Source organism: Loxodonta africana, chromosome 5 (assembly GCF_030014295.1).
Source record: "Loxodonta africana isolate mLoxAfr1 chromosome 5, mLoxAfr1.hap2, whole genome shotgun sequence".
Classification (NCBI taxonomy): Eukaryota; Metazoa; Chordata; class Mammalia; order Proboscidea; family Elephantidae; genus Loxodonta; species Loxodonta africana.
In genome coordinates, this window is record NC_087346.1 from 68,297,966 (window position 1) to 68,313,810 (window position 15,845).

The following is a 15,845-nucleotide window of genomic DNA, read 5'->3' on the forward strand; positions in this document are numbered from 1 at the left end:
AATGAGAAGCTAGTTTGTCTTGTAAACCTCCACCTAAAGTACAGTTTAAAAAAAAAAGATTCTGCTTATAATCATCAGTTGTTCTTAATTTCATTCCTTGGCTGATTAGCATGTATGTTATTTAAGTTTATTTTCCTTTCAAAAATAATGTGGGAATTAATGTTTTTAACGTAGGTACCTAACGCAGGATGATACATAGTATTAAACTTTTCTTTATGAATATAAAAATGACTTGCAGAATATCAGAGGAGAAATGTGAAGTCTCTTTCTCGTCATCATTTCTCTTTTAAAAGCAAACTGACTGATTTCAAAGAAATTTTAGAATATTAGAATTATGAGGGTCTCTACTGAGAAAAATAAACAATGGCTCATCTTTCATCTCTTTTACCTCTTCAGTTTGATTTAGACTCCATTTGGACATTTATCTTTGGAGTTCCTGCCTCCAGTGGGACCGTGGTCTCTTCTATACACAACGTGTGCACAGAAGCTGCTTTTTTATTATTGGGAATGCTTCGCAGCATGCTGAATTCAGTAAGTTTACAGCGATACTGAGACCTACACCTGCGTCTTCTATTTGTTTTTCAGTAGAGGAATCCTTTTATAATGTAACTATTTATTCACTACATGATCTTTGGAACCTCAGCCTTTCTTTTTTCTTCTGTCTAATGTAAGGACTGACCGTGCAGTGGTTAAGACCATGAGCTCTGGAGCCCTGCCTGGGTTCAAACCCAACTTTTGGTAATTCAGGCATACTAAGCATTCTGTAAGGAGCCCTGGTGGCACAGTGGTTAGCACCTGGCTGTTAACTGAAGGGTCAGCGGTTCAAACCCACAAGCCAACCTTCAGGAAAAAGATGTGGCAGTCTGCTTCTGTGAAGAATACAGTCTTGGAAACCCTATGGGGCAGTTCTCCTCTGTCCTATAGGGTCATTATGAGTCGGGACCCACTCGACAGCAATAAGGAACCATTCTGTGCCTCAGTTTCCTCATTTATAAGATGCTGATTGGATAGAATTTAAACCTCTTAGGGTTGTTGTGAAAAATTAATTTGCACACAAACACAAGAGTGCCTAGTATATAGTAAGTGCTTCATAAGTGTTACTTATTAACGTCATAAAATACATATTACAATGTATACATGTAAAAATGAATGTAAATTTAGTATATATTATTACAACAATAGATTATTTAAACTTTTAAAATTATTTTCAATTAAAAAAAAACAAAAACCAAACCCTGTGGCCTCAAGTCATTTCTGACTTATAGCGACCCTATGGGACAGAGTAGAACTGCCCCATAGAGTTTCCAAGGAGCGCCTGGTGGATTTGAACTGCTGACCTTTTGGTTAGCAGCCATAGCACTTAGCCAGTACGCCACCAGGGTTTCCTATTTTCAATTAGAGATTAAAAATTTTATTGTACAAGTTTTTGTTTATTTAACTATTTTAATTATTTCTAGCTTAGATACGAAGAGCTGAAAGAGCAAATGACATAGTGTGTGTTCCTATCTATCTTACAGGAGTATTGTGAATAATTCATTTTTTTTTAAATATATTCTAGCATCACATTTTAAGAGGAAATATTAACTTAGACCCCGTGGATTACAAATACTTGCCAAATCATCTAATTTCAGTCGTTGTGCCATCTACGAAAAGAACATTACCATTAAAAGTATTAATTTAGAATGCATGGGGATTCTTGTTTTGGTGCCTCTTCACAAACAAATATAAAAATAAGTTAAAAACAAATCCGTTCTTCAGGCAGATACCAGAAGATAGGCATTGTTCACATGTATTCATTTTTTGTTGAGGTCTATTTGGTGCAAACAGTTTGCACTTGGCTACTAACCAAAAGGTTGGTGATTTTTTTTTTTTAAGTGGTGCCACAAAAAAAAGACCTGGTGATCTGCTTCGGTAAAGATTACAGCCAAGAAAACCCTGTGGAACAGTTCTGCTCTGTAACTCATGGGGTCGTTGTGAGTCAGAATTGACTGGATGGCAAGGTGCTTGGTTTAGTTTTTTCTGTGGGCAGGTACCAGAAGAAAGGCATTGTCCAAATATATTCATTTTTTGTTACTTTTTTTCATTATCATCGTTGTTGTATGGCATAATCGTTAAAAGTATTAGTCTCACCATTTTACACGTTACAAACTGAGACTCAGAAGGGTGAAACAACCTCCCCATCTTTTGATCTTACTCTTAACTCTCTGGCATGACGGAGAATGGGCCAACTTTGATGGTAAAGCAACAGCTTTGGGCACCAACAATCCTCTGCTGATAATGATGAATCATAGAAAGTGACTCCAGTCAGCTGAGCTGTGAGTCCTCCCATGAGTAGGCAAACATCTGGTCAGTTTCTAGGGCAATTGTTTTTGTGTTAACTAATTTCTAAATTGGTTTGCTTGTGTGCTTGCGTGTGTGCTTCCTCTCTTGTGTGTGATTTAAGAGTCCTGAACCATAAATATATCCAAGTTTAGGAAAATAGTAATAGATTTTTAAAATAATTTTCAGCAGTGCTGGATTCTCTAACGTCGTGTTTCATTTCTCCTCCCTGTGACAGCCTTGGCAATCAGAAGAAGAGGGATCTTGGCTCCGGGAATATCCTGTGACCCTGATGCAGTTCTTTAGATACTTGTATCACAACGTTCCAGACCTGGCCTCCATGTGGATGAGCCCTGACTTCCTGTGTGCATTAGCAGCCACAGTCTTCCCCTTCAACATTCGCCCTTACTCAGAGATGGTAGGAAAGGGGGAGGAAAATGTGTCAAAACTGGAATTAGTCTGTTCCAATGGTTAGCAGACTTTTTTTTTTTTCCTCAATCTTTTAAGCTTCTGACCAAGTTCTAGTCTTTCATAACTTTGTACACAACCTCTTACATCATTGTCCGGTGTGTCTAGCTCCCCACACTTCCCTTCTCCTTTCCGCTAGAATAACAGTGAACTCTACTTCCTCTTCTCATTTGCCATATTCTTGTAAGTCCCTTGTCAGTAATTTCCCTCCCCAAGCAGTTGTTGATCCCTTCTCATTTTATGTGATGACAGCTGTGTGGTTGCAAAACATTCTTTTCAGGTAACAGAACTCTGATCAGAACAAATTTATTTCTAGTTTATTTATCTCTGGAAATAGACATTTGCTGGATTTAATCTTTACAGGTGAATTGCAGGGTTGTCTTTATCAAAAAATAGAGTATATGTTTGCCCTTTCTTGTGTTCAACTTTTACTTTCCTTATTTTGTTTAGCTTTTGTTTTTATTTTGTGCTAATGCGATAGAATATTACTAGACTATAATCAGATATTGTATATGTACTTCTTTTGTACAGTTATTCCTCCGTAGTCCTCCATAGTGTTTCAGAATTTCTTGACATTTCTTCCTATTTCTACCACTTAACTGTAGAAGCCTGGAATAAATTACCTTCTTCATACTAATTTTTATTATTGTATAAAGGTGAAATCTCATCCTAAAATTATGGTGCTTTTTAGGAGAAGGATAAGTATAGCTCATGATCATAATACCCCAGCTTATTTATAACTTTAAAATCCACATTTTTTTTGGTTAAAACTGACCTTTTAATAATGTCTCTTTCTTAGATCTTTTTCAACATCTTACCATCTATCTTCTAGTCTTTCTGTCTCTCTTGGCTCAAAATTGGCACTAATTTTGTTGTTACTTTGTTTCATCTTGTTTATTTATTTATTTTTATCTACCTGAAAAAAACAATCAGCCCCTAAGTACTAACTACCAAGAAAGAAAAGACCAAAATGGGTGTTAGAAGAGCCTCTGAAACTTGCTCTTGAACGTTAAGTAAGCTAAAGCAAATGGAACAAATGATGAAGCAAAAGAGCTGAACAGAAGATTTCAAATGGAGGCTCGAGAAGACAAAGTAAAGTGTTATAATGACATGTGCACAGACCTGGAGATAGAAAACCAAAAGGGAAGAACATGCTCAGCATTTCTCAAACTGAAAGAACTGAAGAAAAAATTCAAGCCTTGAGTTGCAATAGTGAAGGATCCTACAGAGAAAATATAAACAATGCAGAAAGCATCAAAGTAGACACAAGGAATACACGGAGTTGTTATACCAAAAAGAGCTGGTGGGTGTTCAACCATTTCAGGAGGTAGCATATGATCAGGAAGCAGTGGTACTGAAGGAAGAAATCCAAGCTGCACTAAAGGCATTGGCAAAAAACAAGGCTCCAGGAATTTACAGGATACCAAGGGAGATATTTCAAAAAACGGACACAGCACTGGAAGTGCTCACTTGTCTATGCCAAGAAATTTGGAGGGCAGGTACCTGGCCAACCGACTGGAAGAGATCCATGTTTATGCCTGTTCCCATGAAAGGTGATCCAAGCGAATATGAAAATAATTGAACAATATCATTAATATCACACGCAAGTAAAATTTTGCTGAAGATTATTCAAAAGTGGCTGCAGCAGTGTCTAGACAGGGAACTGCCAGAATTGAAGCTGGATTCAGAAGAGGACATGGAACCAGGGTGGATATCATTGCTGATGTCAGATGGACCCTGGCTGAAAGCAGAGAATACCAGAAAGATGTTTACCCATGTTTTATTGACTATGCAAAGCCATTCAACCGTGTGGTTCATAACAAATTACAGATAACACTGGGGAAGAATGGGAATTCCAGAACACTTAATTTTGCTTTTGAGGAACCTGTACATAGACCAAGAGGCAGTTGTTCGAACAGAATAAGGGGATACTGTGTGGTTTAGAGTCAGAAAAGGTGTGTGTCAGGGTTGTATCCTTTTACCATACTTACTCAATCTGTATGTTGAGCAAATAATCTGAGAAGCTGAACTATATGAAGAAGAATGGGGCATCAGGATTGGAGGAAGATTCATTAACAACCTGTGTTATACAGATGACACAACCTTGCTTGCTGAAAGTGAGGAGGACTTGAAGCACTCCCTGATGAAAATCAAAGACCACAGCCTTCAGTATGGATTACACCTCAAGATTAAAAAAACAAAAATCCTCACAACTGGACCAATAAGCCACATCGTGATAAACCAAGAAAAGATCGAAGTTGTCAAGGATTTCATTTTACTTGGATCCACAATCAACACCCGTAGAAGCAGCAGTCAAGAAATAAAATAATGCATTGCATTGGGCAAATCTGTGCAAAAGACCTCTTTAAAGTGTTGAAAAGCAAAGATGTCACCTTGAAGTCTAAGGTACGCCTGATCCAAGCCATGATGTTTTCAGTTGCCTCATATGCCTGCAAAAGCTGGATGATGAATAAGGAAAACCAAAGAAGAATTAATGCCTATGAATTATGGTGATGGCGAAAAATATTGAATATACCATGGACTGCCAAAAAAGTGAACAAACCTGTCTTGGAAGAAGTACAACCAGGATGCTTCTTAGAGGCAAGGATGGCAAGACTGCCTCTCACATACTTCGAATATGCTATCAGGAGGAATCAGTACCTGGAGAAGGACATCATGGCTGGTAAAGTAGAGGGTCAGTGAAGAAGAGGAAGACCCTCAAGATGGATTGACATAGTGGCTGCAACAGTGGGCTCAAGCATAACAACAATTGTGAGGATGGGGCAGGACCAGACAGTGTTTTGTCACTATGTCACTATGTTTTGTCGTTATGAGTCAGAACTGACTGGACAGCACCTGACAACAACCACCATTATACCAGATCTTCATCTCAAATATTATGACATATCTAGTCTCTTGGTAGGCAAATTTCAAATATGCAAACATAGATTATCGTTTTACTCATTTATTTTTACTGCACTTATCCACAATAAAATATAATTCAACATAAAGTAGATACATTATTAGTGGTGGATCGGTAGTTTACATTAGAAAGAGCGTGTGTTAAGTAACCATAACGTTCAGTGCCACATGACTACCTTGAATCAAGAGTCAAATAAAGTGGAGTGAAATAATGGGTCAAGTGACTTAACAGAAGGTAAACGTATAAGTTAAATACTGTTGTTGCTGCTGCAGTTTTGTTTTTAAGAAAGACCGAAGTAAAAATACCAGATAAAAATCTAATGTGACTGGCATATTTTTCTACTTGATTTTACTAGGTGACTGATCTTGATGATGAAGTGGGATCTCCAGCTGAAGAGTTTAAAGCCTTTGTAGCAGACACAGGAATGAACAGAAGCCAATCAGAGTACTGCAATGTGGGCACAAAGACATATCTGACCAATCACCCAGCTAAAAAGTTTGTTTTTGACTTCATGCGGGTTTTAATAATAGACAATCTCTGTCTTACCCCAGCCAGCAAGCAAACGCCACTAATTGATCTCTTGTTAGAGGTAAAGACAAGGAAATGCATTTACATCTCTTTGCACTGCTTTATAATTAGAACATGAGTAACCAAATAAGTTCTATGCTGAATGCTTTACAGATTTTGTATTCTGAGTTGTATAAGCACATCATATAATGTGCTGTAGAAAGTTTTTATATAGACCTTATAAATTTGTTTGTTTTCCTTCCATTTCTCAAGCGTTTCCCTAATTCAGTCCTTTATCACCCTTTCCCTAGTCCAGTGTCAGCAAACTTTTTTCTGTAAAGGACCAGGTAGTAAATATTTTAGGCTTTGCGAGTCATACAGCCTCTGTCACAACTGTTCAAATCTACCATTGTAGGTAGAAAACAGCCTTAGACAATACCTAAATGAATAAGCATGGCTGTGTTCCAATAAAACTTGATCTAAAAAAAACAGGCAGCAGGCTGGGTTTGGGCCATGGGCCATGGGCCATGGGCCCTTCCCCTAGGCATTTACAGTGGCTTGGTCTTCATATCATTTTAATTCCCAACTTCAGTCCCTCTTACGTATCATAGCCAGGTACAGACTGTAGCTTATTGCTTTATTCTATTCTGCAGATTAACGCATAGGGTGTTGCACTTATTAGGTGTCCAGTATGCTGTTAATTGAATTTCTCCCAGGGCAACAAACTCCTAGGTTGTCTCCCCATTCTCCTGATCAGTGATATGAGTCAGCTCGTGCATCAGAGAATAAGAATGACTTTAAAGCTTAAATTCCTTCACTGCTGCCTCTAGAAGTTGGCCATCCATGAAAATCATAAGAATGTTCACCTAGAAAAATCTCAAAAGGAAATAAAAGATCACGGGGAGGAAATTTAATATATTCTTAGTGCCTGTGCATTCATGCTCTTTTGACCAGTTCATATAAACAAGTGTCAAGCAGTTATGAGCTGGGAGCTCTGAAAATAACAGTTTTTATGAAAGATTTAGTCTGTGTAGAAGACTGAGTAAGGTTCCCTACTTTTTTCTCTGAGGAGCTTGCTATCTGCTCCCAGCAGCTCTACAACTGAACCTGAGCTTTCTCTGCTCCCTCTAGTGGCTAATACAGCTAACTTTTTAATTGCAGCCTTAAAACCATAGCAGATTTATCTTATTCATGTGAACATATCTCACTTTGCAGTTAATAGAAATCACTAATGTGATTTAAGTTACCGATGATGCTAAGCATTTTAACCATGACCACAATGCTTGATGTTGGCACAAAAATACTCAGCTCCATCAGTAATCTATGTGGTAGAATAAAAGACATGCCTTGTAGAACTGGAAACTTTTAAGAAGCTGCCAAGTAGGGAGATGTCCATAGTACAGAGTACCTAGGGTACTTAAAGTAAGAGTCTGTACATAGGGTAAGAATTTACCTTAGTACATAGTGTAAGAATTTGTAGCATACTTTGAAAAATAAAACAGTAATCAGAAAGCAGCAGAATGAAGTTCCGAAGAGATGTGTGCAAGAAAGCCTGAGCAAACAAAATAAAGTACATAAATGTGGAAAATAAGCAATGAATGGCTATCTCCAATGATGGCATTTTCAAATTTTTACCAGTTTTAATACCTGATTAACCATGGGTAAATGATAGTTATCTTTTATTTTGGTTTCCCGTATTTTTTTAATAGGGAGAGTTTGATATAACATGTATTAACCTTAAGGTAAAGTTCTAAGTAATTGTGGACACTGATTTGCCCGTAGAATGAAATCATGCCTGATTGTACTTGAAAGTTGGGGATGGGAGATTTATAGTTCAGAGAGAGGCAGAAAGTATCAGGATTATAGCTTCCAGATAGACTATAAAGGCCTTAAGGTAGACACCAAGTTTCATATATCCTTTTATCCCTCACATTCAGCACAGTGTCTTAGTGTGTTCTGTAAGTATTTTTAAATCATTTAGCTGTTAACCATATCTCTGGTGATTCCAGAACAGAAAGATACCACCTATTAAAACAGATACAAATTTGTTTGAAAAAATTTTAATTACTTTGGGGAACTTCATATCTGATACTAAAGGTATTCAGAATACATATACAAAAAATGTTAATAAAAATATGTGTTGCTCACTGTATCTTCCTGTGGTTAAAAAATAAAATACCAATACATGATTATGAAATCTTTATCCTTGAAGAAATTTAAGAAAAGAAATATCCTGGATATTTCCCATTTACCTGCATGAAGGAGGGCACTTGAATCAGCTGATTTTTAGTTGATGAACCTGAACCAGGTTATCAGTCTTATGATTGTTAGAATTTTATGATGAGAGTATGCACTTATTTGATTATATGCACAAAAGAACATGTGAGATTATTCTTATTAGCAGTCTATAAAAAGAAAAGATTCCCGTTCATACAGACTGGCTTGAATGTGATACCAAGGTCAAATACAAGGGAGACAGGCAGAGTAATAGAAAGAGCATTGGTTTTAGAGTGAGAAATTCTGACTTCCCTGAGCTAAATTCATTCCCTGGAGCCCGGGGGCGATACCTGTTACTACCTTTTCGAGATTATTGTAAGGGTTAAATATATGTAGATCACCTAGCGAAAACTATTTTGAGGAATGAAATAATGTGCAGGGTATAACTGTGACCTTGACCAAGTTCAGATCTCTTCACCCCTGACAGTTTACCCATCCGTAAAATGATTTAAAAGTAGAACCTATCTCTAGATATTATTGTGAGGATTAAATAAGATAAGGCATTTAAAATTCATGACACAGTGCCTGACATGTAAGACATACTCAAAAAATGGATTAAGTACCCTATGTTTGATTATATGGCGCCCAGGTGGTGCAGTGTTTAAGAGCACTTGCTGCTAACCAAAATGTCAGTATTTCGAATCCATCAGGTGCTCCATGGGAGAAAAACATGATGGTCTGCTTCCATAAGATTTATAGCCTCTGTCCTACAGGTCACTATGAATTGAAATCGACTAGATGGCAGTGAGTTTGGGGTTTTTTGGGTTTGCTTATATAAAAGGTGTCTGGTGACTTTTCCCAGCTCCCATCCCTCAGTGTCCTCTGCTCACCACCAGGCTTCCTGTGGAGGGCTAAATGGATTTGCTGCCCATGACAACCACAGTAGCAGCGGAAAGAAAGTACAGGAGAGCACATTACCTAAAAGTAAAGATGATGAAATTAGGGGGACTGATACCATAAGCAACTTTCTGTGGTCTGAGGTGTTCACTACCCTCTGTTCCAACCATCTTTTTAAAAGACTGCCCCCCGCCCCCATTGTCATACATCAGAATGAAACCCACCCTGAGTGACTGAGAAAGCAAACAGGCAAAAAACTAGCAAAAGTGGGCAAAGAGAAGGCCAAAAAATAACTCCGGAAGGCGAAACCAGTCGAGGGGAAAACAGCAGTCAAAACTAATAAGCTCAAAATCCACTTCTGTAAAGACTTCTGACCCATTATAGGAACAGAACTGAATACAGAAGGCCTTCCTCACAGAGCTATGGTTCTGTCACCCTTGGGCAGCAAACTCCTAAGGGCCATCTAGCCTGTGTGTGGGCCCAAAGATTCTGTGTGGTATTGTGTTCCCAGGCCTCTAAAAGGAGAGTAGGTCTTTGAAGACTGATGATATTGACTGGCTGTTTTTACCAGGGAAACAGATCTGACAGCCAGAGGCCAGAGCATTCCCTAGTCTCAGCACATCTTGGTTCTGCACTGAATGCATTCTGATGGACTGTGGGTAGCTCATGGTTATCCAAAAGATTGATAAAGAGTTGTGTCCTGAATTCTACCGAGTTTGCACTTGTTTGTTGCACTTATTAGCTTCAACATGGAGATTTTAGTAGGGCAGGGAAAATATGATATAGCAGGAGAGGTTGTGGGCTTTGGCATCAAAGAAACTGAAGTTTGAGTCCTAGTTGTGACTTGACCAATCTGACTTATCCTCTCTAAAACTTGATTATCTTATCTATAAAATGGGAATGATAGTGTCTGCCTCACGAGGATGTTTTGAGGATTAAATAAGACGTATATAAAGTAGTTCAATGAATTGTTTTTTAAAAAACACCTCAGAGATAACCGCTCATGAATGCATTCACAAAATCTTAAGTCCTTTAAAAGTTAGGGTACTTTAAATCTCAGCAGGAACATTTGAACTAGCCAGTGAGGACTGATAGCAAGTGTAGATTCTGGGTCTTGATTACTCATGTAGCAGCTTCATTGAGGGGAATTAGAGGATTACCGGTAAATAGGTAAATACCAATTGATGACTAAGTCTTCCTGAAATCCTGCTGGACTAAGAAAGAATTTTTTTCTTTTTTAGTTAAGTAAAAATAAATATTGTTGAATGAGCAAGCTACTTCTCTTTATTTGATAATCATGTGTTACTCTGTTTAGCAGGCTCCTAACACTTTGTCTAGTTAAGACTTGCTAAATCCTCCACATAATTATTTACCCCATTAGCCTCTTTGAGTGTAATATGATACTGAAAGAATACTGCTGACTTCAGAAGAGGAGAACCTTGCTCCTTAGTAAATTCTTCTGATTCCTTGAGCTATTTGATAAAATGGTCTCTTACGTAATTACGAGGAATCCTCGTAGTCCTATCCCTTTAAAGTTGTCACTTTCTCTTCAATTCTTTGGAATGGTAATCTCAATTTACTATCAGCCTGAGGAATTTGCAGGCCTTGGTCACAGCTCTTCTCCGACCATTATATTAATCTGTTTCATCTATGTAGATAAATAATAATAGTAATCAAATAATAATCTATGCAATTAAAAACAACATGAGGTGTGCTTCACTTTTTCCCAGATTTACTCTGATCCCAAACCAAACTCCTAAGTATTACTATTCCTTTATCTGTTATTTGACTCATATTGCCATTTTAAAACAAAACAAATATGATGCAAAAGAAAGAAAAACATTCATTACAACTTTGGTTTAGCTGTTGGTTTTTGAATCCTTAGGTTAATATGTTTGATCTCGATGGAGAACTGGATTTTAATGGCCTTTGAAACCTTTATCAGTACTACTTTGGGCATCATAATAATAAAATGAAATGACTTTTTTAAATGGAGCGGAGTTTCATTGTAAATGCATAAAACAACAGTGTTGCTAAGCCCACTTTTGTAACATGGCCATAAACAGTCCTGTACCCTTTCCATGTAAGAATAAGTAGGTTCTTCAGTTTAACTTGTGAAGAATCAACAGTACACCTGTATCTCAAACATACAGATCTCTTTTTAAAAAACAACTTTATGTCAATTTGTCGAATAGTATGGTATCCAACTTTTATCAAAATCCTGGCTAACACTACTGGCGTTTCAGAAGGATGACAGAAGGGCCGTCCTGCCTTACATCTCCCTCTGTTCCCTGTGCTTTCAAGTTACATACTTGGAAGGTACATACCTGGATTTTATTAGTCTAAATGCCGGTAGAAATGCTGTCAGAGGACTGCAGTTTAACTTTGTACCTCAAGCTTTTACTTCAGATCATTTTTAAAATCATCCTTAGGTTTTGTAAAACTATTATTGGTGACACCACATAGAAGATTGTTTGCTGTTCTTATAAAAACTCACAGAGAACGTTCCACTTAACAATTTTGGAAAAAACACGTCCCTTCTAACTGTCTAGTTTGCTTCCTTTTATAGATAGTAAAAGTTTTGTAATCTGTATTTCTTTTTTTCTTCTTCTTCTTCTTCTTCCTAGGAACCTAGGAAGCTCAGAGCTAATTCGTGTTTAGTTCTTTTGTTATATTTCCCTCCCCACCTTGACTCACCCGCTTATTAGAATCTTGAACATTTACATTTGTTTTAATGAGTTTTTGATTTATTTTATCTGTCTTATTGTAAACCACCAGATCTTTCTTAGAAGTGAGATGTAATAATAGATTATTCAATATTTATTAAATACCTAATAATGTTTAGAATAGTACTGGAGGAACGAATTCAAAGGAAGATGTTTCACCCTTGCTTGCAAAAATTTTTTTAACCTTATGGTCAGAAAAATAAGAGAAAGATTATAAGCCTATGTAGCATTCCTCATGTCATATTTGATTATTTAAGTAAGATTTCTTTTATCTATTTGATACATTTGGTAATGTAACTACGATTTAGTCCTTTGGTTGGTTCTGTTGCTAATTCTGAATTGTATTGATTAGGCTTCCCCTGAAAGATCTACAAGAACTCAGCAGAAAGAATTTCAGACCTACATTTTGGATAGCGTGATGGACCATTTACTTGCAGCTGATGTGTTATTGGGTAATTCTGTGTTTTATTTTTATTTTCGAAAAGTGGCTATGATCACTCTCCTTCTCTCTCTAAACCCCATGTATATCTCCTTTTAACATCTCTTCCCATCTTTTCTGTGCATTTTCCCATCTTACTGGTATTTTTTCCATAATGAGGAAAAGGCCTACCCAGCTCTTTCCTTTGAATCTAGAATAAAGATTTAACAGAATGAAGTACTTACCGTGTGGATTTAACACATATTTATGTACTCATGGATGGCAGGAGGAAGGCAAGAAAAGAAAAACATGTTTTAAAAACTATTCCTTAACCAGGTTGTCTTTTTATGAGTATCTGATACATTTTAAATTAACTTTTGATGTTCTTTTGGGCCTAGCGTTTTACGCTCAGCAACACATTTGTGAGATTTGTCCATGGTACTGCACATAGTGGAAGTCTGTTTATTTTCATTGCTGTATATTGCTCTATCCTGTGAATATATAAACATATCCATTTTACTGTTGATGGACATTTGGTAGTTTCCAGTGTGAGACTATTGAGAATAAAGCTGTTACAAACATTGTTGTTCACAAGGAGCACATATATGTATTTATTTATTTTTGTTGTGTGTATACCTAGGAGTAGAATTGTTGGGTCATAGTTAAGTACATAGCATCCTCAAGGGCAGCTTCTAGGACATGCAATCAAATCACATGAACATAATATTTTTCCTGTGTGTCTGTAAAGATACAACCCTGATGTCTTTACATTGGCACCAGCATTTATATGTAAGACAAAGATGGAATTTAAAGGAAAAAGAAAAGCCAGTGGTTTAGTATATTTGCTATCTGAGTTCCTGGTGATAATATTACTCATGGAACCTGTGTGCTATTAAATTATCACTTTATTCTGAAATGTATTTGCCAGGAAATTTTAGTATTGTCTTAGCATGCAGCTGTGCACACTCAAGGCAGGGTGTTAAGTCAAACTTTTACAGTTGTTTTTATCCATTGAGATCAGTCCTACTATATAAAGATCCAAAATGAAAACTTTTACTAAATGGGGTAGTTTAGAGTTAGGTAGAAATAACAATAATAATCACATTCAGTGGAGAATCCAGAATTTGCAGGGGGTTTTCGTTAGGAGGAGGGGCTGGGGATTGGTCTGGAAGTGATATGTGCATAGCAGCACACTGAGGACATGAGGACATTAGGGTGGCTTTTAAAAAATAGTGCTAATAAGACTGAGTCCAGTACAACTCCAGCTACCACCACTGACTGCTCTGACATGGGTCACAATAGAGGGTTCTGGACACAGCTGGAGAAAAATGTAGAACAAAATTCTAACTCAAAAAGAAAGATCAGACTTGCTGGCCTGACAGAGACTGGAGAAACTCTGAGAGGATGGCCCCCAGACACCCTTCTAGCTCAGTACTGAGGTCACTCCTGAGGTTCATCCTTCAGCGAAAGATTGGACAGGCCCATAAAACAAAACGAGACTAAAGGGGCACACCAGCCCTGGGGCAAGGACTAGAAGGCAGGAGATTAACAGGAAAGCTGGTAATAGGGAACCCAAGGTTGAGAAGGGAGAGTGCTGACACGTTGTGGGGTTGTTAACTAATGTCATAGAACAATGTGTGTACTGACTGTTTAATGAGAAACTAGTTTGTTCTGTAAACCCTCATCTAAAGTACAATAAAAAAAAGAAAATAGTTAATAAGGTAATGAGCGCTGTGGAGAGGCCTAAAGGCACCCCTCGGGTTCCACCACTACTGACTATGCTTTATTTTTGACAATTTTTTCTGAAGCTCTTCTGCCTGTATTACTTCATTGCTATTAAAGGTATACTCAAAAATAATTTTGTTTGAATGTTTGTTTTGCCCTTTGTTAGTTACACAGGATCAATTTACAGGTAACAAACTGAATTATTCTCTCAAACAGAGATCCTCTCTCACTGAGAGTTTAAGTTGAAGTACTGTTTGTTTATCATAGACTGTCTTAAGGTAGTGGCTTTACAGTTAGTCTCAATCCATAACATATTTTTATCCTGCAGAAATTATTTCTTCCAGTATTTATCATGGTTTCTGGCTGTGAACATTATTTTCTTAAAGTAGTTCATAAGAACTAGTGGTCATATTCCTAAAGGTAATGGATGTACTCCCTTGTCCTTAGCCTCATTTACTTGAGAATCTGGTCTTATGCTGGTAGATACCAATTTTCTTAGACATTTTTTTCCTACTGGAATTTAGGGGAAGATGCATCTCTGCCTATTACCAGTGGAGGAAGCTACCAGGTATTGGTGAACAATGTGTTTTATTTCACACAACGTGTGGTGGACAAGCTTTGGCAAGGCATGTTCAACAAAGAATCTAAACTTCTTATAGATTTTATAATTCAACTAATCGCACAGGTAATTTGTTGTCACTCTTGGTTGTAGAGTACGTGTTTTCCTTATGAAAAACATTGCCTATCGTGTCAAAATTGTTGGAAATAAGTGTAACTAATGAGTGTTAACATTTAATATAAAGCTGAGCTTATTAAACGTGAATTAAAAAATAGAGCCTTTTAACCTCCCTGACCCTTACCAGTAGCCTGGTGCCAGTGTGCCACTTGTAAACTTGCCTGTTTCTCTCAAGCTCTGGTCATGTCCTCTTACTTCTGGTTATTGCTCTTTACTACCCAGATAGCGAGATTCCCTTCCTTTGGGTTTGAATACCTCAAGTTACTTCCCATTTGATAGGTTTTTGCAGTATAACGTGTCAGTGTGTAAAGGCTTACAGAGCATGAACAGTAGATATTAAAGGACTATTCTGGTCTTACAAGTTTCAGCTTTGTAAAGTCCATTCTTGTTCTTGTTCCTTTGACCATATTATTTTAGTGTGTGTTTGTGATACTTTTGACTAAGGAATATTGGCCTGGTTTGGCATAAGTTATTAATCCTTATCTAGCTCTTAACGTAGAAAATAGAAAATACTGGTTAAAAAAAAAAACATTGCCGTCAAGTTGATTCCAACTTATAGCAACCTGGTAGGACAGAATGGAACTGCACCATAGGGTTTCCAAGGAGTGGCTGGTGGATTCAAACTGCTGCCCTTTTTGTTAGCAGCCAAGCTCTTAACCACTGCGCATCCAGGGCTCCAATGTTTTATTAGCATGTGGTTCATAGAGTTTTCTTAAGTCACCTAAGAATTTTTGAGAGAAATTTGTATTTAAGCCAAAGAGAGAAATTATTAAGTGAGAGGATGATACTAGAATGTCAATTTCTTTTTTTCTTCTTACATTCATCCTAACCAAGTTTCTTCAGTCAGAGACTCTGCCCAGATGACACTTTGTGTTCTCTTTGAGGCTGCTCTACCACCGCAGGGTTAAT

The 15,845-nt window shown here is 37.3% G+C and overlaps 1 protein-coding gene across 15 annotated transcripts in view; it reads left to right on the plus strand.

The window, feature by feature from the left end:
• WDFY3 (WD repeat and FYVE domain containing 3) overlaps positions 1–15,845 on the plus strand; it is a 351,860-nt gene that overhangs the window by 266,317 nt on the left and 69,698 nt on the right. For all 15 annotated transcript variants that reach the window (XM_064285618.1, XM_064285625.1, XM_064285619.1 and 12 more), the window contains 5 exons: positions 397–531; positions 2,558–2,737; positions 6,066–6,299; positions 12,410–12,509; positions 14,725–14,885. In XM_064285618.1, the coding sequence (XP_064141688.1) occupies positions 397–531; positions 2,558–2,737; positions 6,066–6,299; positions 12,410–12,509; positions 14,725–14,885 (810 nt within the window). The remainder of the gene's footprint in view (positions 1–396; positions 532–2,557; positions 2,738–6,065; positions 6,300–12,409; positions 12,510–14,724; positions 14,886–15,845) is intronic.